This window comes from Seriola dumerili, unplaced genomic scaffold (assembly GCF_002260705.1).
Source record: "Seriola dumerili isolate Sdu_G_001 unplaced genomic scaffold, Sdu_1.0 BDQW01000088.1, whole genome shotgun sequence".
Lineage (NCBI taxonomy): Eukaryota > Metazoa > Chordata > Actinopteri > Carangiformes > Carangidae > Seriola > Seriola dumerili.
The window spans coordinates 1,158,736-1,182,473 of NW_019174343.1; the positions used below are offsets into that span (position 1 = coordinate 1,158,736).

General features: G+C 43.6%; 1 protein-coding gene across 2 annotated transcripts; it reads left to right on the forward strand.

The window, feature by feature from the left end:
• Nucleotides 1-349: 349 nt before the first annotated feature.
• Nucleotides 350-23,735, forward strand: LOC111221553 (ataxin-7-like protein 2). 2 transcript variants are annotated; one of them, XR_002665096.1, is made up of 10 exons: nt 350-479; nt 1,528-1,596; nt 2,794-3,133; nt 4,886-5,145; nt 6,603-6,685; nt 11,125-11,336; nt 12,032-12,212; nt 13,772-13,893; nt 20,227-21,505; nt 23,324-23,735. XR_002665096.1 is itself a non-coding variant. In XM_022744998.1 (10 exons), exons 1-10 carry the CDS (start codon nt 350-352, stop codon nt 23,339-23,341), a joined length of 2,370 nt encoding a protein of 789 aa, XP_022600719.1. In that variant the 3' UTR covers nt 23,342-23,735. The 2 variants fall into 2 exon arrangements, 1 of the variants encoding a protein (XP_022600719.1); XM_022744998.1 differs by having other exon boundaries at nt 20,227-21,181.
• The last annotated feature ends 3 nt before the right edge of the window (nt 23,736-23,738 follow it).

Below are 23,738 nucleotides of genomic sequence, written 5' to 3' on the forward strand. Positions count from 1 at the left end.
AACGAGCCTTGGCCTCATAAATATTACATATATTTGTGTATCTTAAAAATTAAGTGGTCATGTGACTATTAATTAACTCAAGTCTGTTTTTTTAAATATTCAAATAACAACATTGGCTTTTCCTGACTTCCTGTCTTTTCTTCTTCGCGTCTTTGCGACTGTAGACTCAGCACCCTCACTGTATTAATGTTTTGAAGTGGTTATAAAGGCAAACAATGACATCACTTGGGGACTTTCTGTTCCAGTCTCCTGCCTCTCTCTGTGTGTGGGTGTCCCAAGAACGCGCTCGCAGGAAGTTCCTATCCTGTCGAGAGCGCGAGATATGACGTAAGTTGCTTGCCGCGCAGTGATGATGGCGTCGCGTGAACGCGCAGTAAAAGTAATGGCTGCTCTGGATCGGCGGGTGCCTAGCCTCGATGATTTCGTGGGTCAAAGCTGGACTGCCTGGGCCGAGTGGGCTGGTGTGACAGCGGCGGATGGTAAGAAAACACCTTGACGCAAACGCCGGCAGCTAGGAAGCCGTTTAACCAAAGCACCGGGGTTTATATTCGTGGAAACGGAGGACAGAGCTAACCATGTTACCCAAACAAAGACCCTGCCGGGTCCTAGTGCTGGGTGGGTAACATGTTGCTCTCTCCCAAGTCCCACTGCATATGCTCTCTTCAAGAAAAAATAAGTGATAGTTATTAAGATATAGCCATTACGGCGTGTGTTTTACGGCTATATTCATGAAACAAGCTGGCAGCGTTTAAAGGATGCGTTTCAATTTGGTGAAACCAGCCGGGCAGCGGTGGCATCAGAGCGGAAGGAGGCTAGTGTGGATGGTTGGGCGAGCAACTTCTCGCCGTGGAAAGCTAGACTAGCTTGCTAGCTAGCTAGCAAGAAAGCCAGACTAGTCGCTGACGACGAGGCGGTTAGCGTTAGCATGCTAATGCTAGCAACAGCAGGAGGATTCAGAGTAGACACCGGTGACGGAGGAGGAGTCTGATGCTGTTGCCACCATGTAAATGCTGGCCCAGCCTTTGATGTTAGCAAACGTTACTCTGTTATTTTCGCTTCATCTTCATGTGTCCCTCTGACTGCCATCGTCGGCACCTCCATTTAACCGTTAACGTTTTTGATTTCGACAGGAAATCTCACATGTGTGTGACTTCTGCCCTAAAAGTGGTCTTGCCCTTCCCAGCTTTAAGTGTGTGCGCTCACTCATTGTCTGGCATCACTCCAAGTGCTACTCTGACCATAACTATCATATAAAGTCCATGTCCACCTCTCAACACCATTAGCTGCTTACTGTTAGCAAACTATGACAGAAAGACAAGTGAAAAACATGAGCAGCACTCTGTTGAGAGGCAGTTGACCTGTAAATCAGTCCTTTATATAACAGCTGAAGAAAATGATCATTCTGCTATTTAAGGTTGTTCTTTGTCTTACTAATGAACCTGACATACAACTTTTGGAAAACATCTGACTCCCCCTTCCTTCCCATGCATGGCTTATCAAACATGTATGTAAAATGTGATGTTTCAGGGCCTGATGTGGACGACTGCAGCAAGAATGGCAAAAAGGCTGCAGAGGCTATGTCTCTCAGTAAAGAGGGTAAGTCTTCACACCATCATCTACAACACATAGTCAAGGCCATCCTTTTTCCTTATCTGATTCCCAGATCTCGGGACAGAGGGTGTCATACACCGTAAAGATTAATAACCACCTTGAGGCAAATTTGTGAACTGTGATAATAGGCTATGTATAAATAAAATTTGACTTGACATCTGTGAACGAGAAAGCATAAGGTGTGCGTGTATTACTGTGCATGTACACTGACATGTAAAGTGAGTAGTGTCTTAGCTTCTCTGTGGTCTCCAGCCTTGCCCAGAGACAGTGAGTAAATGGAGCTACTCGAGACCTACTACTAGAGACCAGGGCCAGTATTAAAGCCAGGTGGTGTTGAGCTTACGCAGCTCCTGACACCTAGCTTCTGTAACTGCAGCTGTCCTACAGACGCTCCCCCTTTGTGTGTACATGTTATGACTTGATATATCAAAACGAATACCTGCGTAGTATTTGTTTGTAAGTATGTCCACTGTCTCACACTCAAGCTGCATCTCCATCACATGGGAAAACAGCCACAACAAGGTAATGATTAAGAAAAACGAGCTGAGGTCTGTGCATTTGTTTTAATTAAAAAATTCTGCCTTTTCTCACTTAGTTTGCATCGACTTAGGGGATTTGTTTCAGTTCATGTCTCAGATTAATCTATTTACACCCGTTTATTCTGTTCAGGGGCTGAAGTCTGTCTGAGCTCAAGCTTGGTAAGAAGTCAGGTACAAACCATAATAGGCTGCCAGTCTGTCACAGGCTGATCTATATATAATGCCTATAGACATGAAATCTTTCACAGTTCGGCACAGTTCACCTAGCCTGCAGCTCTTTCACCTGTGGGAGGAAACCAAAGCACCCAAAGGATACCCACTTAAACAGCACGACAACATCTGAACTCCAAGACACACCAAGCTGTCGGTGCATAACAAAATGTATTTCTTAATGTAATCAGAATGACACTGCCAGTTAACAATTGGCATTTGCCAGTTGAAAACTGATTTCAGCTGTATTTTCTACCAATGGTGCCCAGCTCCGATGGGACTTTTTAAGTTAGAAGATGTATCATCTTTCCATAATGCAGCGTTATCCACGGATGCCTCACAAAGTGACATTGCCATGTTTCTTTTTCTGCAGGCTGATATCTGTGTATCCATTGTATTTCCTCTCCTCATCACACCTCCCCTCTCCCCCTAGACATGTCCATCTTTGGCCTCTACCCCGGCCACGATGACTTCTACCTGGTGGTGTGCAGCCATTGTGGCCAAGTGGTGAAGCCACAGGCTTTTGAAAAGCACTGTGAGCGGAGACATGGGCCCGTGGCTAAGTTGTACGCCAGACTGCGCTCTCCCACCCCTGCACCCCAGCCCCAGCAGAGGCCCCACCACGGCCTCTCTCCTTCCCATGGGACCAATTCTGCTTCTACTTCAACCTGGGAGGGTAGAGGCCAGGGGGTTGGGCAGCTACGGGTAGCCCCACCTTCGCCTTCCACCCCACCCCAGTACAGACACTCCAAGAACTCCAAGGATGGAGTACGGTAAGAATAGAGTGGGGCAACCTGGAGCGAAAGCTCTGACCAGAGCCCACAGGTCAGAGACTGAGTTCAGGGTATAACTGTCTGCTACCACCAGGTAGCGATGGGTACCGAGCCCCGGTACTGAACGGGCCCTGGGGCTACATTATTCAAGACCGCAGTATCAATAAGCTCCGACCTTAACAGTTCTGCTATCGGTACTGGAGCTGTACAGTTTTTGTTTTTTTTTCTCCGCAAGATAAACGTTATCTTGCACATTTATTTCACCAACTCCGTCAAATGTCCGTCTATGTATGATATATTTTCGCTACTATCACAGAAGATGAGAGATCTGTCTCTCTCTTTCTCTGCCTGCCTGCTGTTTGTGTGAGTGGAGGGCAGGGGGGCGGGGCTGTTGTTCCAGTGACACGCACACACACACCAGACAGTGCAGTGCACATACCAACTCAAGCTCGTAGCCTACCTTTAGATAGATAACGATGGCAGGGAGAACCAAATGGTCCAAAGTGTGGCCCTACTTTACTAGAGTTGATGCAAACACAGCCCGTTGTCACAAGTGTGACAAATGTTTTATTTACGTTTTTTTTTTTTTTTTTTTTTTTTTTTCTTCCTCAAAAATTATCGATAAGAGTACCGTTAAAGCACCGAATCGGTAATCAGTATCGGTAAGAGTTGTAGTACCGTTATAATCTTAACGATACCCATCCCTACCACCAGGATGTAGACAGTTGTTACCAGTGCATGGTAGACTACTGGTTACAACTGTCTGCTGGGTTGAGCAGAGTTAGATGAGAAGATCAATACCACTTTTTGGTGGTTTTACAGTGAGTTTATGTGCTTTACTGTTTCTTGCCTGGGAACAGTAACTTCCTGAAGTTATCTCATCACTGTGAGGTTGTTAGAGAACTGCACCATACAAGAAATAGTTAAACACACAGCCCTCTGTAAGGCCAAATCCACACTAACACATTTTAGTTTTTAAAATACATCCCTTTCTACGTTAACTCATGGCTTCCACACTGCTCTGGAGTTTCCAAGGCCCTATAACTGAGATGCTGCTGACTCTGTTATAGTATAAAAACTCTGGGGTTGTGTTATAGTCTGGAGGGAAAGAAACAAACTGTTGGAAACGTTGATGCTGACACCATACTTGCCTTCTGATTGGATCTTATCAGTCATGACTACCTGTGGTGAAAACAACATGCATAACAAATTACAAGCGTTGCTGACAATCTGCTTCCTGTTTTCACCAGCACACACATTTCCAATGTACATTAATGGTCGTGATGATTGATGACGATTATTTATGATACAGAGCTAAAACAGTTATCTGAATGGAGTTCGTTTTCATTTTAAAACGTTATTTGAAAATGAAATTGTATTTGTGTGGATGAGGCCTAAAATTGCAACTTGTTGTCTTTAATACCTGTAGACACATAAGGACCATTACAGTGTGTGTCATGAATTTTTAATTTCCAAATCACAGTATCAAAATGCTGATATCAGGCAGCCTAACTGGCATGGCAAAATTTACTGCCATGTGTCTGCATTTCAGCATGGTGTACAATTACAACTGTCAAGATGTGTTACTATGGAATAGAAGAATGAGAATGATGACAGGAAATGAGGACAACAGATGTAGAGTAAACTGTAAACGGAGTGAAAAGTGTACTAGAGAGAAAGCTTAGATCCAAACAGACCAAGTTTGGTCTGGGATGATGATCCTTGATGATGTACCTTTTCTCTCTCATTCAGACATTCTCCACTGGAGAAGTCGTCCACCTACAGCAGCCACACAGAGTCATCGGTATTCAAGCAGCCGCCGCCTTTGGAGCCTCCAATGAGCTCTCCACCTCCGTCACTCAGAGATCCCCCGTGGCCACATGGAAGCACCCCACCTGGTAGACCTTCACCCAGTGACAGGTCCCCCACCCAGAGCCAGAGGAAGGACTCCTCTCTGGCCTCTGCGGTGCCAGGCCACCGAATTCCCAGACCCTACAACAAAGTGGCCTCCAGTGAGTACAGATGGAGAGATGAGGGTAATATGGAGTAAGAGGTTGAAGGATGGATAGATAACACATACTCTGTTATGCTAATCATGCTTACCTGTTTAATAAACATGGTCATAATTTTTAGATCCACAGTTAAAGTCTTGAAGAGGAAGCTGAAATTATGTAAAACTTCATAATATTATAAGAATATGGGATAATATGTGCAGCAGTTGAAATTCTGTTAACAGAGACGGTACTTAACTGGTTTCCTCTGTTTACTGAGATGTTTACACTTCATACTGAGTCAGGTGGTTCAGTATGAGACCAAGATCCACAGCACATGACAAGGTTTTGTTTACTTTGATCACATGTGAGCCTGAGTGCCACCTAGCCAAGAGTTTTATATCCATGAGTCTGAAGAATTATACCAGAACCCTGCACATGAGGTTTTATAATATTTTGAGACAGGATTGAACAATTCTGAAAAGTTATCATGGTGACAGTCTTATTTTCTGCTGTCTCTGCAATCACCAGGTGGGATTAAGCTGTTCACGTTTAAAAGTTAATCTTCCAGGAATTGGCATGTGCACATATTTAACGAGGACAAAAGTAGAATTGGGTTCAACTGACAGGTTACTCAGGCTGCAGCAGCCTCAGTCTTCTGGATGTGTTTAGGGACAGCACTGCTGTGTAGTCGTGGCAGACCTTTGACCTTTGGCAGGTCTCAGAACCCAAAACACAATAATTGTAGTTATGAGCTTGAAACTGAAGAAAATAGACTTGAACCTAAAATGCTTTGGGTTGTGGTTGTATAAGTGAAGCGTGACTGAAATGCAGCCAGCTGTATCAGTTAAAACAAGCATCTGTCCTGTCAGTGTGTATGAAACGGATGACTAAATGTGTCTTAAATGACAGTCAACTGGTCAAAAACACCCAGACGGCAGGAATTCTTTTTTTTTTTTTTTTTTTTTTTTTTTTTTTTGTTAAACACATTTTGGTGAAATTATATGAAAATTGTTTTGGCTAGAGGCTTTATGTTTTCAGGTTGTCTATCAGTCTGACCACCCCATTCTGACAAGAATTTGGTGGTCAAAGGCAAATCTCACTCTGACCTCACAAAAAATGTTTTTGGCTATAAATTCATTTGCTTCTTATGACAGTTTAACACAAATGTCTAACAGGATAAAATGATGAAGTGATGACATTTTTATATCCCAAAGGTCAACTTTTGGTTGATGCTGACATCATTAAGTTTTTTAACACTTCTGGCCATTATTCAACTCAGGACACGAGGTTGACCATATTTCCTTTAACTCCTGTTGATGGAGGCAACAACCACGAGGAGGGAATTCTAGTTTATTATTTAACAAGATAGGTGTTTGTCAGCATCATTGACAACACTGTGTGTGGGTATAGAGATGCTGACGTGTTTTTAATTGTCTGTTGATTGTGTGATGTTGACGTTATTATTGTGTCCATAGAGAGGGAGTGTGACCTGGACAAGCACTGCGGAGTCCTCGACCCTGACAGGAAGAAAGTCTGCACTCGCCTCCTGACGTGTAATGTAAGCTCCACGCACACTGAGTCTCACCACACTAACACCCTGCTTGTTTTTTTTTTCAGATTCTCATGCTTCTCATGTCTTTATCTTGTTTTTCAGTTTGTGGTTTTTCTCTGCGGAGTTCAGTGAAGCATTGAGAGGTTAATTTCAGAATCTAGTCCTGTCATTTTTTGCTTTTGACCCAATTAGTGCACATCAGGCCAGGAAAGTAGGTTGTGAGTTTGTGGTTTCTTCATCTCTGTGACAACAGCCAACAAGTTGGGTAATAATTTTGGCATTGTGCCTTTATCAGATAATTGACAGGAAATAGCTTTGGTAGAGAAATGTTAACATGTGATGGAGGCACCGAACAACGAAGTGACACCTTTGCTTTTTTAAAACACATGCTACATGGCTAACAGTGGAATACTCCAATGACAAAGTAGACGGATAGCAGTGTCAGAATTTATTGATGACGCCAGTCCTATGATCTGGCATTTATATTTGATTCCTCCCAGGTCTCATTTTCATCACATATTATCTACCCATAAAAGTTTCTATATTTAGATATTTAATTTCAAAAGTTCAGTCTCTGTTAACCAGCCCATGTTAGCTGTTAAACAGCTAGCCTGCTCACTGCAGCTGGAGACAGCAATCCTTGTTCTGCTCTGCAGCCTCAGCCTTTTGCCTTGTTTTGAAGTGACAGGTAGCTATATGCATAACTAGTCATGTGATCACAAGTTCAACTACATCTGTGGTGAGACTCACAATTCAGATTATGGATCATGATGCTACCCAAAAAGATTGTGACAAAATCTTTTGGCAAGATCGCCCAGCCCTAACTCAAAAACACATCTTTAGTCTGTTAGTAATTGCATGGTTATATCAGGGTGTTTACAAATGTGTGACAAATGAGAAGAAATTATAAGAAAAACAATATAAATTGTGTTAAGTAAGGTGTCGTTCCACTAGAACAGCTTCACAGCTCCTTGGCTTCCCTCCCATAGTTGTCTGTACGATTTAACATCATTTTCAGACTCATCAAACATGCGTTATGTGTTTCCATTCATGAATTTTTTCACCTGCCTGTATTTACAGATAGAAATGATCACCAAAATGTCATTTCAACTAACGCTGACTTTTTTTATTACTGTTTTTAAATGTGTGATTGGCAGATACCTGTAGTATGACAGTAGAACATCCCAACACAAATATTTCCACAATTTCACTTATTCACAGAAAAATCTGAGGCTAAAGTGGCTTTTGCTCAATTTTTTTACTTTCAAAAAGGAACGTTGCATTAATGTGATGATTTCATGTGGCAAATCTGTTTCATAAGACTTTGAAATGTAAAAAATTTAAAATCAAACTCTTGGAATTTCAATATATGTCACATGACCAATGGAGAGTAACTTGATTGGCTGGATGTTGGTTCAATTTGAGACAGACAGATGGATGGATGTTGAATCTGAACTTTTAACTCGAATTTTGACATCAGAATTTTTCATTCTGAATTTGTGGAACCAACAGTGAAATGAGTTTCAAATTTCAAGAGTTGAATTCAGAGTAAAAAAAAAAATTCAGATCCATAATTTCATGCAAAAAAAAGTCAGTGCTAGAAATTCACAGGCTTTTAAATTTCAAAATCTGGTGAGACAGATTTGCTGTCAGGCAGAAGTTAAAGCACTAAGTATGTTTCTATGAGGTAGAAGTTGTTTGTTCCTTGTTATGTGTAAAGTTGTATTTCATTACATATGCTTTGTATTGTGTGGAGTTGGATTTATGACACCTTCCACATGTCATCAGTGTATTGAAACGTTGCAGTGATGACCTGATGGTTGGTTACCTTGTGCACCAGTCTGCACATAACGCAGTTTGATGCTATTGCAATGTCTTTAGATTCTTCAGACTATCTCACTAAAATGTTTAAAATCATAAGATGGGATAAGATTACAGTTGTACATTGGAAAGAATCATCTAATCATTATTTAAAGCACGAAGTAGGCAAAAGGTTGATCTCAATTTGAGATCAGAATAGATGAATAAAACTGCAGTCACAGTTCCTTGGTACTGATCACCACTGACTGATACTGAGCAGGCAAAATGACTCCTAGCACAGGAAGAGTCCTTATATGGTGGCTGGTGTCTATGAAAGAGGAAGTGTGTGTGTGTGGTGTGTGTGAGACCACATCTAGCGGCAGTAGACAGGATGACCTGATTAACAGGAAATGACAGGAGTGATGGGAGAAACACGCAGGAAGGCAGGCTGCATCTCATACCTGTAGTAGGTAAACAGATTCCTGGTAGAAGGATGTGTTCTCTCTTCCACCTGCTGCGAGGGAAGGAAAAATGAAATTTAGTCATTTTAAATTAAATTTAGAAATGATTAAATTTGTAAATAAAAAAACACTGGTGCATAATTGAACTGACAACAGCAGTACTTTTACTTGAAGCCTCTTGAATGCGCTCCTGTTTAATGAAATAATTATGCCGTAAAAGCCAAAACAATTAATTACAACAATTCAATTTGTTTTCAGACAGAAAATTAAATATTTGTTATCTGACAATAAGAAACACATGCTGGTTCCACATTCTCATTTCTCTTCTTTTTGATTTCACTGCAAATGAAATGGTTTTGGAAAATAGGGAACATGAGGACATGTTCACTGAACTGGTGAAGTGTGATGGACATACTTCATTCCTATTCTCATATAATAGAATAAATCTTCTCAGTTATTTGAAAAAAAAAATTATACGTTCATTAATGATTTAGGTTTTTTTTGATGGCACAGGATCAGTATAATACATTATGATTTATTTCTGACCCTTTGCTTGCTCTGTGAAAACATTGGGACATCTGGTAACACAGATGTGACCTGTGACTGAATAAAGCAGCCAATTGACTAAAGGAAAACATCTTACAAAAATCAAATAGAAATTGTACAAATGATTATGATGAACTCAGCACAATTTCCATTCCTTGGGAAGAGCAGTGGTCTAGTTGGAGAGATTACCGTTAAACTCAAATTAAAAAAAAACTTCATGACAAAAATATAGGACCTCGGGGCGTCGAGTGGTGCAGTGGGTTGAGCAGGCGCCCCATATGTAGATTCTACAGTCCTCGCTGCAGTCAGCCCCGGTTTGAATCCTGCATCGGACGGCCCTTTACTGCATGTCATTCCCCCTCTCTCTGCCTTCCCATTTCCTGTCTCTCTCTACTGTGCTATCATAAAGGCATAAAAAGCCCAAAAAAATATACTTTAAAAATATAGGACCTTAAAAATGAATGGATTTACTCCAATAACGTGAAAGTGTCACCACCATGAGGGGCTTGGTTTGCACTGCCAAGCTGTAACATGGAACAAAGCTCCAATATAGAACTCTAATCACAACTGGTGGGACAACTTTCCCCATCAAAGTGGAACAGGAACTTTTTTTTTTGTCTGTGTTTTGCATGTGGAGAAAGGGAGTAGGGTAATGACATTTAGTATAACCAGACAGGAACTGAACCAGGGACTCGCTGCTTAGAGCCTCTGCACCCATGTGGTTTGAGCCCTAACCGTTGAGATGAATGGTCTTTAATTTAAACAAAAACGTAGGTCTCCCACGCTTAGACTAGTTTAGAAATAACGTTTGTTGAGGATAAAAGATTAACACTTTTCAATAGCTCCCAAGATCTTTAATCTTGTTGTTGCACCTCATTGTTGGGAGCATGGCAACCGCAAGTCAGAACTCAGATACCAGCAGATTTTACTGGTGTCTGAGTTCCCTGAATTATTACACACCTATTCACCAGCATAGAGCAAAGAGATGAATAAAGAGAAGCAGATTTAGAGCAACATCAACCTCAGAGATTTAACATTCAGTCTGGACCAATAGAGTGTGTTTATGAGGCTAAATAGCAAAACATGCAAATTTAATTGTCACATTGCTAAGCTAAGGTTGCTACAACCTGCTAAACTTGGCCATGTGATGATGCAGGTCATTAGTGGGTGGCTGCTGACAGCTATCTGACGTGCGCCTCATCAAAAATGTACCAACCAAACTACATCAACAGAGACACCACGTGTTTTCTCCTACGGATGTCTGATGCCAGTCGAGTTTGTTGAGAGGGAAGACAACAGGAAGGAAGTTAAAGACTCTCAGTCTTTTCCTTTTCAATAACAGACACCTAACAAAACCATCACACTGCAAACCTTCTGCTCACCGTTCTTTATGAATGAACATAAACAGTGATCAAATTAGTCTCTTTGTTCAGTAGGGAGTCATAAGGTCATAAGTTATCTAGATGTCTCTCCAGTTCTATCTACGCTGCTCTGTTTCACAAAGTAAATGAAAGAATGAAAACATGATCATCTAACTCAAAACCTTTGCAGCAGCTATCTACAGCAGGAGTCTCATTAAGCCCTTACATTGTCTATAAATCCTCTCTGACTGCCTGTATGCTGTGGCCCGGTCCTCAGATCCACTCCATCCACCAGAGGAGGAAGGTGGTGGGCCGAAGCAAGAACTTTGACCAGCTGGTGGTAGAGCTCAAGACCAAGGTTCGGGAGAAAGGAACCCAGTCGCTGGAGGGAGGCTCCTCCAGTGGACGATCCCCCAGCCCAGAGCCCCCCAGGGAACAGGCGGGGACTCCGCACTGCAGAAGACCTCTGGCCAGCCTCCCTGCGTTCAGGTCAGTGAGTTTTACTGAAGCTTAGGCATTTACAAGTGTGCTTATCTAGTCTGCAGTTCCAATCACTTCACTTTTAAACCACATATTTACAAGGAATAACATTACATAATCACCAAATATAGCTGCTATCAGTTTCAGTTCTCCTGTTCTCACACACTAACTCATATGATCCTGAGATTTGCTTCTGTCCTGCTCCTCTTCTTTCTCTCTGCCTTGTATTGTGCAGAGGGTGAAATATCATTGTTAAAACACCAACTAGTCTACACCTGCCACACAGCAAAAGATAAATCCCACTCATAGTAGAGACGTCTGTTAACCAAAAGTTCATCAGCCCATGTCATGGCAGTGGCTGACCACAGTTTGACCCATTTAGATAAAATAGCAAACCAGGATTAGCCTGCTTTGCCTAAATTGGGTATAATATTACCAGATTGAATCTGAGTAATTGCACTGGTTTATACTTCAAGACTAATCTCATAATTACAGATGGTTCATTCCAAAACCCTGCAGCTACACAACAAAGTAAAGACAACAGAAGGACCTAGAAAATTCAGATAGAAACAGGGATTCAGTGTTGGAGCAAGTTAGTGTTGGTGGTCTGACACAGCCAGACACTGTGGACAGCTGTTCATGTTGTGAAACAGTCAGCGTCAGTATATTATTGTATATCAACATTTGAATTTGTTTTGTTTCAGTCGATCCACCGGTGTGTCAGATTGCACTGCGGAAGAGGAGAAGCAGCGGCAGGATGAGGGAAGTGTCAGAGCTCCTTCACCTCTCGTCCATGGGCGAATCTCAAGTGATGAAAGTGAGACAGAGGGACCAGAGGAGCCACTAGAGTTGTCATCTTCTTCTGCACATCCTAGACCATTAGCGGTGAGCCATTTGTTCTTGGGTTTAATGAAGAAAATAGCGCCAGGGAATTCCTACCAAAACTATTTATTCACATGTACAGACAGTAAGTTGGAAAGCTTCTTTGGACTGTGTAAAACGGCATTAAGTCTTTTCAAAAGGGGCAGAAAGTCTTGAAATCAGACTCATAAATATGGCCCGGACATCCTATGACCTTATCAAGTAGGAAAACAATTGCTTTCCCCAAACAGAAGATGCCAGTAATGAGCACTTCCCACTAAACTTGTTTTTGATACACAAGAACACACTTCACAGTCTGAGCTATGGTCAGCAGATTTTATCACTTTTCATGTCCAAAAGAAACATTTTTAAATCAGTTATTAACATCCATTAATACAAGACAAATTCAAATCATACTAGATCCACCCTGTGTTTTTAGCTGTGTTTCCACCGCAGGAACTTTCCCCAGGAACCAGGAAATTAGTTCCGGGGTAACTGATCGATGCCCAAAAAGTCCCTGGTCAGGGGGTAGTACTTTCCAAAGGTTTAGGAACTTGGGGGGTGTGGTCTGCAGTGCGGAACATTTCTGACTGGTCTAGTACTTGCTGCATTTCATTTCATCCGCCATGTTTAAAAGTCCGCAGTGAGCGAGCACCAAGCGAGCAAACACATTTTCTACACTGCAAAACAGGTCCAGGAGAAGGTAAAAAAAACTGAAACAGGACTTCCAAAAAATAAAGGACCACAACAACCGGAGTGGCTGAGGTTGTCACCCGTAACATATAATACGGGATCGTCCCGTATTTGAAAATAAAATGCTGCGTCCTGTATTGAATATTTACTATACTACTGCTTATATTTGTCCCGTATTTACATTCATGTTATGTCCTCAAAGTGCTGTGAATGATGTAATGTCAAGTAATAATTTTGCATAATCTTCCTGGGACTTTAGGCCGCAGTGGAAATGCAGACAATAATGGGCCTCAGGAACCTTTTAGTTCCTGAAGAACTTAAAGAACTTAAAGTTCCAGGTACTTTTTGGTCGAAACATGGTTTATGTGATGTTCCACATTCTCCACTGCAAACCCGAATTACGTCATCAGTCTACAGCACCTTTGTTCCAAAACACCTCTGGTTTATAAGTGTTATGTTTACACACTGAAGACACTCTTGTGATGAGATCAGAGAACTTTTCCTTGTGAGGACTGATCGTGGCAAATCATGTTAGTGCATGCAGCGCTGCTCAGTGGACTGACGCACTGCTGTTCCAGTTAACTCTTCATACCTGATTATCACTGATGGATATATCACAAATTTATCTTCCTCTTTAATATTTCTTCATTACTCCATAATTGCAGTGAAGGTGTGGACAATAGAAACAAATCAATCAACTATTTATTTATTTTTTACAGTAGTCTGTTTCCATGTATCTTCATTTTCAGTTGTGGGTTTATATTAAACTACAAAGGAGTATAGATTTTACAAACCACATGTGAGAGTTGTTTCTAGAACCACTGCTGACACAGATAAGCAAAGGAAACACTAATTTGTAACAGATTTACAAGAACATCTTCTTTCTTTAGGTGTGCTCATTCGGCAGCCATACGCTGGGTCACGGCATCTACACGTTTGACAGGAGACTTCACCACCTGCGGTCGGCGCTCAGCAGTATGCTGGAACAGCACATCAGTGCCCATCTTTGGAAGTAAGAAACCTGAGCTCACATACCTGCATTTTTGGCTTGACTGTGCTTTTGTAGTACTAATCCTTCAGATTATTTTTGTAAGGACACATACAACTTGGTTTCACTTGAGGGTTATTACTGATGCCTTAACTGGGTATTTTTTCCTGCCTTCCTCTGCTAAATATGAATTAGGGCTCAACAATTAATCAAATCTTATTGAAATCACAATATGGACAAATGCAATATCCAAATCGCAGAAGCTGCAATTTCTTTGTTGTGTCACAACAGACCATGAAGGAAGCATTGCAATGCTACAGAGACACCCCAGCCTATAAATCATATTCTCCAGACATAAAGGAACATGATTGTTTAGTACAGACCTCAGTAAAAATCACATCATCATCATCATTTTCATATTTTTTCAGTGAAAAGTTAATTAATTAATGACCACTCCTACTGAAATCGTATTTCATATCATAATATCTGCCAAAATAATCACAATATGATTTTTTTGTGTCTTGTTCAGCTCTATTTTTGTGACAGCCTGACTTTAGGTAGAATTGTCAACTTTGTGTCAACTACAGCTGTTCCATTTAATGATACAGTTTTGTGCATCTGTTGGTGTTGTCCTCTGTTGTTTTGATATCTGGGTAGAGGTTTAAACCTAGCTCTTGACACTGGGGTATCTTAGTGTGCATAGAGAAAGAGGTACAGGAGATGATAGGACTGCTACCTCGTTGTGGAAGGTGATAATACTGTTGATTTGGACAACTGACCTTATAGTTTGAGATTTTAGAAAAAGATTTCTTGTAAAGGAGCTTTTAAGTTCTGTATGTAAAGTAAGATGTTGTCTGCATATTGACTGATTCTGCTTTGACCCCTTTACTCTCTAAATCCTAATTTTTGTAAGCTCCAAAAAGGAAAGTACCACCTTACAGCAACCTGGTGGATTATGTTAAGTAATACTTGTTATTGGATGCAAGCAGACCTTTTAATCCTGTTTGATCTATATGTACTATTGATAGGGTAACTTGCCATTCTAGTTGATGGTGCTTTACTGATAATTGTTAATGTCTGTACTGGCTAAAGATAAATGGCGGTAGCTGGGAGGAAGGGCGGTGTCATTATGGCGTTTCAGTATCACTATAGTATTTGCTGTGTTTGTATGAGGTGGAGTTCTGCTGATCCCTCAGTGTCATTCAGAAAAACTGGTCATGGTGCTTTATAAGAGGGTATTTGGGCTCTGTGGACTTTGTCAAGTATAAATGGTTTATCTAGTGATTGAACTTGGTCTATTGCTATAGTTGCTATCATTAAGATCTGGTTCACTGTGTTATGGGTGTGTAGTTTATAGTAGAGACTTTGAAAGGTGTTATCTCTTGGTGAGGTGAGGGTCTCCCGCTAAGTTTGTAATAGCTGCTATAATAACGCAAGACATTTACCCAATTAATTACTATATTCAGAGTTATTGTTTTATAATTGCTGAAGTAAAATATATATATTTATATGTTAATTGAATCTAATGTATATTTCCCCATTTGTTGAGGTTTTTCTCTGTGTGAGCTTTTGCACATCAATTTTTAAAATGTTTGATTTTCAGTTTGAGGTTATTTTCATGAGGTTTATTTTTCTCCAAAGCTCTGCTTTTGTGGTTTCCCACAGTAATATTAGTGAGGTGTTCAGAGAGTCTGAAGGATGCCAATGAAATCCTGAAGAAGCGAAAAATTAAGATCGGGGCATGATCGCTTATTACGATGGAATGAATGAATGTATCTGTTATATCCTGTTATATCACTCTGGGACACATCATCAGTGTTGTGAACCCGGGGTCATCAGGCGTTTCGGGTCTTACAACATACGCCCTCGCCCAGGCGACCCAGCCGGGGCTGATCAGACCCCGACTTGCGTCCCAGCAGCTACCCACGGATCAGCCCTTTTCAACCAAAGCCACCTAGTGGCTTCCTCTGCGGCTTCGCTGGCGGAATTTATAGCCCTCTTCTTTTCTGCTCCTGTGATGCCTAGCCGAGTGAGGACCTTGCAGAATGAGTGCCCTGCGAATCCTCTGCAGCCGACCTCTATGGGCTCATAGAAAGTTTTCCAGCCTCTCCCCCTTGACTGCTCCACTAGTTCCTGGTACTTAGCACGTTTTCTCTCGTTGGCTTCATCTATGCGCTCTTCCCAGGGCACTGTTAATTCCAGCATGATCAGGTGTTTCGTAGCCTCAGAGGTGATGATTATGTCCGGACGGAGCAAGGTTGTTGCAATATTTTGTGGGAATATCAGCTGCTTTCCCAAGTCAGCCTGCAACTGCCAATCACGGGCTGTATGGAGAAGGCCTGTTGTTTGTCTTGACCGAGCCTGTGGTTTCTCCCCAGCTTTGATTAAGGTGACTGCGTTTTTTGGTGGGCGGTGATGTTTGCTGGTGTTAATGGCTGAAGCTACACTCTCTGCAACTGCCCTGAGCACCTGGTCGTGTCGCCAACGATAGCGGCCATCTGCCAGGGCCTTTGGGCAGCCGCTGAGGAGATGTTCCAGTGAGCCACTTCCAGAGCAAAGCGGGCATGAGGGTGTATCACTCTTTCCCCAGACATGGAGGTTTGCTGGGCTTGGCAGGGCATCATAAACTGCCTGCACCAGGAACCGGACGCGACCGAAATCCGCCTGCAAGATGTTAGACCAAGTGATCCTACACTGCAGGGTGCTCTCCCACCTGGTCCATGCTCCCTGCTGCCGGAGCCCTACTGCCTTGCTTACGCGCTCTTCTTCCACCCCTGCTCGGACCTCTTCCTGGAGAAGATGGTGTCTCTCCTTTCCCTAGGCATTGCTGAACCGGGTCCTTTGGAAGTAGCCCAAGCCTGCTCTGCCGGTCGCAATGTTGCCCACCAGCGCCTTCTGTCTCAGGCGTGACTCCGCCACCTCCACTTCCTTCTCTGCTCTCCATTTCCTTCCTGTCCTCACCTCAATGCCGGCCGCTGACACTTTAGCATCCCTGGAGTCCCTATACTGGAGAGCTTCCCGCGTGCGAGCCACAATGAACTCCTCCTTAAGGCCACTGAATGGTAGCGGCAAGGCGTTGCTCGTTCCATACAGGGCTGCACTTGTTAGGCTGCGTGGAAAGCCCAGCCACTTCGCAGAAAGCCGCTTATTTTCCTCTCCAGGGACTCAACTGTCGTCATTGGGACTGCGTAGACCAGCAGGGGCCACAAGACTCTGGGCAGGATGGAATGCTGGTAAATCCAGGCTTTGAATCGACCAGGAAGACCTGACCTGTCAACTTTGGTGAGCCATGTGCCAAGCTCTTCCACGAACTTCTGGATGGCGGAGGTGTCTTTCAGGCTTGCATCAAAGGTCTTCCCTAAGCTCTTGACTGGCTGATCTGTGATGGATGGGATGACTGTTCCTGAGATGGCAAAACGGAATTTGTCAGTCATCCTCCCCCTCTTCAAGACCATGGACCTTGACTTGGCGGGCTTGAAGCTCATCCTTGCCCAACTGATGAGCTTTTCAAGGCCTTGTAAGATCCACCTGCAGCCTGGGACTGATGTTGTAGTGATGGTGAGGTCATCCATGAAGGCTCTTATCGGTGGCTGTCATACTCCTGACTTGCTCAAGGGCCCTCTACATTCCACCTCAGCTGAATTGACTACCATGTTCATGGCAAGGGCGAAAAGGATAACAGAGATGGTGCAGCCTGTTATTATTCCTTTGCCAAGCCGGTGCCAGTCAGATGTTTCTGACCCAGAAGTGACCCTCAGCCTGAAATCGTTATAATAGTTCAGGATCAGATCCTTGATCTTTCTGGGAACGTGGTGGCGGTGCAGTGCTAGCTCGACCAGCTTGTGTGGTATTGAGCCATAAGCATTGGCCAAGTCCAACCACACTACAGCCAGGTCACCTCTGTTCTCGTGAACTTCTCTTATTAGCTGCATAACTGCGCCTGTGTGCTCCAGGCACCCTGGAACTCCAGGAATCCCACCCTTCTGAACCGAGGGGTCGATGTAACTGTTCTTGAGGAGAAACTCTGTCAGCCTCCGGGAGATGATGCTGAAAAACACCTTCCCTTCCACACTCAATAATGAAATAGTCCAGAACTGGTTGATGTTACTTGAGTTCTCCTCCTTGGGGATCCAAACTCCCTCAGCCCGCCTCCACTGGTCAGCAACTCTCCCTCTTCGCCAGATTACCTTCAAAATCTTCCTCAGGTGGCGGGGAAGCTCTGGGCAGTGCTTATAAACAAGGTAGGGTACACCACTTGGGCCTGGAGTCAATGCTGATCGGGCCGCTTTGATGACCTCCTCCACTTCCTTCAGGCTTAGTTCCTTCAGCCCAAACTCTGTTGCTGGGGGTGGGAGGTTGATCAGGGCCGTGTTGGTGCCAAGGTCTTGCTCTCTAAAAGGATCGCTCAGGGTCTCCTGGAGGAAGCAGTTCACCTTCTCTGTCGAGCTCGCCAAACGTCCACTGTGCCTGTCCCCAAGTAGTTGTTTTGTAAAGCCGAAGGGGTTGGCAATGAAGGCTACTCGCTTCCTGGCTCTCTCTCTTCCCCGCCTTCTATGCCCCTCTGCTCTGCGGAGGATCATAAGCTTCTTCCTCAGGATGCTCTGCAGTTCTGCCAATGACTGCTTCTCCTCCTCAGTTGCCTTCTTGTACCGTTTTTTAGGGTACGAAGTTCCTGGCGCAGTTGGTATATTTTTTTGGCCCTGCGGTTCCTGGAGTATGGGGTAGTTGTGGTGTTTCCCTTCTCAGTCTGGCCGAATCTCTCCGAGGCATAGCTGATGATCATGGTGGTCAGTGTCCTGAGTCGACTGTCGACCTCTCCTTTGGCTGTTTGCTGGATGATGTTAGACACGTCCTGATCGAACTGCTGCCACTCGCTCCTACTGCTGGCTGGGGGCCACTTAATCCGCTGCTGTTGAACTACTCTGCCTGGATTGGGAGGCTCTGGTCTGTGGAGGGACTGGGCTCTGTGGGTTGCCTCCTGGCCGGGCTCCTCCTGCGTCTCACCAGGTGCAGGACCTGTGCGTTGTACCTCACTTCCCTGCCCGAGACATTTCATTCTGGCCTGATGGATTCTTAGGCCATGTTGGTTCTTGCACAGCTTTCCGCAAATGCATGTTCTCATCGTCAATCCGTCTGCATGGGTCGTTAGCCTTGTGTCCGTCCGATTGGAGATCTCATTCTCCTCCCCTCTCGGGATCTCCTGGGGGTATCTATGTATAATTGTGAAGTAGTCAATGCAGTAAAGTGAGCGATGTAGCACTGAACAATACAGTGTAAATTGTAGATTTCCATTTCATGTTAGTTGTTGTCAGTAAATCTATTTCTGGGTTAAGAACTATGTTCAAATCTCCTTTGATTATGATTTTGGAATCTGGGATGTGAAACCATCTAGGGTCAAACCAGATCAAACATATGTTTCTCTGTAGATTCTCCCCCTCAGTAAAAGGATGAGGGACAGTTACCTCAGATCCTGTGTGTTGGTTACACTAGCAGATAAACTTGAGACTAACGCACTGTTTAGTCTCTAATAGATGAAGCAGATGGCGTCTTTTGCTGCCCAGAATAGCAGCGGTGAAGAGTCTGTGATGTTGGCAGTAAGACGGTGACTGAATATTGGCTGATATTGACTATGTTTACATGCACATAAGAAAAAAAGCTCAAAGGAAGATTTCGGTTCAGCCCTATCATGAGTCTTGCAATAACCTGGTTACTAAATAGATTTTTCCCCTATCTGCTTTTACATCTTTGAACCAAGACTGACATATTGTCATATCTGAATTGTACTAAGATTATCAGACATGTCTGGTAAATAGTGTAGAAGTTGCAATGCTTTTAACTCATTTTGAACTTTTTAAAACAAATAAAAGAGTAATATTGTGTACTTAACAAAAACATGACAAGAGGAAGAAGAAGCATAGATGGTATACCCATGATCTCAAACTAGCCACAGGAGAGGCAGCTACACAACCGAATCAATGAAACACTAAAGTATAATAAACCATGTTGTATTTTGAAGTTCATATTATTACTTATTTTATGTAGATAAATGAGACCAATACTGTATCAGTGTACCCCGCGTGTCCATGGTCCGTTATTGTCCGAGTGCAAAAATAGAAGCTGTGTTCAAATCATCAACTATTTTTAAACGTTTCAGTCAGTTAAACAAATGGTTCAGTCAGTTAAACCAGTGACAGTTATCTGGTCGCATGAAGCAGATGTTCTAATGCTGAACTAAATTTGAGCTAATAGAATCCTATAGAACATTTTTGGCATCAAACGGACATCTATTTTTTCTGATCAAGGTATCTGTTATCTGTCAGATATATTAATTTATGGATTTCTTTTCTCTCAATCCAGGAAAATACCTCAAGCCACAGACCTTCAAGCTCCAACTCCCTCGGCCAAGACCATCACTTCCTCGTCTCCCTCCTCTATAGCCGCCATGTCCTCCTCTTCATTACATTCTAAGGTCCGCACAGGAAGTCACATCAGCTCCTCCCTCAAAACTGCATCCTCTTGTTCCTCTTCTTCCAGTCGTGTTCCAGGGAGACCCCCGACAGCCATACAATCAGAGAACTCCGGGGGTGGTGGCAGCAGCCTGGGTGGCGGTCATCTGGTTTCTCCAGGTAAGCCTGTGGCGGTGCGTCAGGGGGGTCCCGGCCGACCCAAGAACCCGGTGGGGCGTCCAAGCAAGCAGATGCTGAAGCTGCGCGAGGAGGCTGCTGCCGCTGCCGCCCTCCGGAAACGCAAAGCCCCGTCGCAGGAAGGGGAGCACTCAGGCCCTGACAGGAACTGCATCATCCTCCAGGACCGGGGCCGCCCACCCTCTGCCGCCTCATCCTCCTCTTCCAAAGCCCCCATTCCCTCGCCTCTCCCACACGGACAGACCAATGGCACGCTTTCCCCAAGCAGCAAACCCCGCCCCCAGCCCTCCCCCTCAGAGTCACACTCGCCAGCCGCCAAGGCAGTCTGGACCTACCGACGGACAAACGCCCCTCTGGGCCATTCATCACCCCCAGACCTCTCCTCTGCCACCAACAATTCCCACAGCCGGGCTGGAGTGGGGGACTCAGGACTGCATGGGCAGGGCAGTGGGAGGGGCCTTGAGCACCAGGGACTGGTGAAGAAACGGAAGGGGGGGAGCATGGAGGAGCACTCGCCCTCCTCCAAACCCTCAGCACACCGCCTGCCCTCCTCCTCCTCTTCCAGCTCTGCCACCACCTCCTCTCCGCGCTCTAATTTCTACCCTTGGAAGGACAGTAAAGGCGGGGGGCTGGCCGGGGGCGTGGAGAAGAAACTTGGCACACAGAAGGTGAGTTTGGACGAGAGAGAAGCAGCGAACTGAGCAGCACATACGATGACAGGGAAAATGATTTGGAAGTTAAAGTTACAATATGCAGCTTTTCTCCTGGAGGCTGAGGCACCGTGCCTTTGTGCATCAGTGGTAAGATGTTCCTGGTCCAACACTCATCTTGAAGATTTGTGATCAGTCGTAGAGCTGATGTAACAGGCAGTGCGAGGTGTCATCACGCCCTGAAGAAGCAGACAGTGAACACTGCTAACCTGACTAATCTGACTGTTTTTTGGCTGGACTAGAGATGAAACGGTTACCGGTTCACGGTAAAAATGCCAGACGGTTAGTATTACCGTTTAAATTTGAATTATCACTATAACCGTGGTTGTTTACCGTGGTTAATTACTGTGGTTCATTTGACTCACGTTAGGTTCTGAACAGCAAACAACGTGGGTTTGTTAATGTGTGAGTCAAAAGTATGACACACAAATCCAGAGATTTTTCAGCCCACTAAAACCCTTTTACACCAAAGTTAGTGTTTTTTTTTTCGTTTTTTTTTTTTAAAGCGAACAAACCCGCTAAAAAGAAGATTGACTCCATTTTCACTGACATATGAGTATGCCTTTCTGTTCGGAGCGATGTCACACAGACACAGGAGAGAAAGAGTGAGCTGTAGCCACTTCGATTGGTGATTGTGTGTTTTTCAAACCAACCCTAACCCTTTAGCGTCTTTTTTTCAAAATAAACAAAAACATAGCAACAGATCTAGCAAGATTTTATACTCCTTATTACAATAAAATCAGTGTGTATAAGCATTTTTTTTTTATGTAAACCCACTAAAAGGCGATTGACTCCTTTTACACTGCCAGCGGAGTTTGCCTGAGAGGACACACAAAACTGCAGAGAGCAACGTCATCACATATACACATGTAAAGGTGGAACTGTGAGCTGTTAGCTGCAATGCAGACTAGTAAAACAGATCTGTCACGTCTCATCCCTGGGTTGGTGCTCCTGTAAGTGTTCCTCATTTGAGACGCTTTGATTGGTCATTGAGTGTTAAACTTATTTTGGGGCTGTGTTTACTCTGAGAGGAAGGTGTAACAGTGGTGTTTCTGGTTTAACAGCACCATGCTGGACAGGTGTATTTACAGTGTGTGTGCTCTTAAAGACATCACAGGTCAGAAAAGAGGCGAAAATTAGTGTTCACCTGGGTTTACATCACTGCTGATTGTAGCTGATAAACCAGCTGACACTGGACTGAAAGCAGCTGACATTAGAATGAGACCAGCTGTTAACGAGATTGAGACCAGCTGATATGAGACTGAAAGCAACCGACACTGAACTGAAACCAGCTGATACTAGACTGAGACCAGCTGACACTAAACTGAAACCAGCTGACACTAGACTGAAACCAGCTGACACTAGACTGAAACCAGCTGACACTAGACTGAATGTAAACACGATGCGGTCTAGCCATACTATGTTCTGACCTAGTCTTGTTTTCTTACCATCACTTCAAGTGACATAATAAGGTGGCTGAAGACACAGATTTTCTGTGGACTGTTATATTTATGTGATAAAGACACCTATATTATCTGTAATCTACATCATGTTTACAAAGTGTCTGAATCATATAAACAGTATGTCAGTCACTATTGAGAAAGTGTTGTAAAACATCAAAAACTAATTTAAATTTGGGTCTAAGAAGTTGCTCTATCCCCAAGCTATCTCAGCTAAGAGCTCCGTATCTATGGCAACAACCTGCAAAATCTGACAGACATGATAGCTAGAGATGATGTAAAAAGATTGTTGGAGTGAACAGAGTTTAGCAGCTTGAAGTTGAAGATAATCAGCTACGTATTTTAAATAAACTACCCAGAATATAGAATGACAGTCATATTTAAAGGTACACTCGTGTTTTTGTACCGTTCCCAGCAATGCCCCCAAATCCCAAAAACTGGACTCTACTGAGTTTAGAAATAAGATCAACATTAAGGAAGTGTCTTTTCTAGCCATTTGATTCTTCTTTAATGTTGTCTTCTGATTCTGGCTTTTTCGAATGTCCATTTTTTTCTGTTTGTTTGCACAGTTTTGAAGTGAATATACAAATCAGTCAACAAAATCACAGTACTAATTTCAAATGTTTCTTTTGTCCCACAGCCAAAACTGCACCATTAAGTGTGCCTGCCTTACAAGCCACTATGAGGGAGCCAGCTCTGCAGCCTCTGAGGCAACAGGACTCAAGTGTGTGTGTGTGTGTGTGTGTGTGTGTGTGTGTGTGTGTGTGTGTGTGTGTGTGTGTGTGTGTGTGTGTGTGAGAGAGCGATAGCGCGCCTGTCTTTTGTCTATTGAGCATATGCTGAAGTGTGAGTGTGTCAGGTTGTTTGTATGTGCAGATTTAGTGCAGTATGGATCTGTTGGTGTGAATCGCTGCTGGGTGTGTGGGTCTGTGTGTTTGCTGTTGTCTGGATGAATGTCTGAGGGAGAACTTGGAGTAGGAGGGTGGGATGAAATTCAGAGTATGGATTTAGAAATACCTCAAGACCATCCGGTTATGCTGCTAAATTAAATATGT

Bases quoted from the DNA above. Each gene is read 5' to 3' on its own strand.
- LOC111221553 (XM_022744998.1), top strand. From the start codon at position 350: ATGATGGCGTCGCGTGAACGCGCAGTAAAAGTAATGGCTGCTCTGGAT. The intron at 1,597-2,793 runs GTAAGTCTTCAC...CTCTCCCCCTAG, and splicing joins TATGTCTCTCAGTAAAGAGG to ACATGTCCATCTTTGGCCTC. The intron at 13,894-20,226 runs GTAAGAAACCTG...CTCTCAATCCAG, and splicing joins ATCAGTGCCCATCTTTGGAA to GAAAATACCTCAAGCCACAG.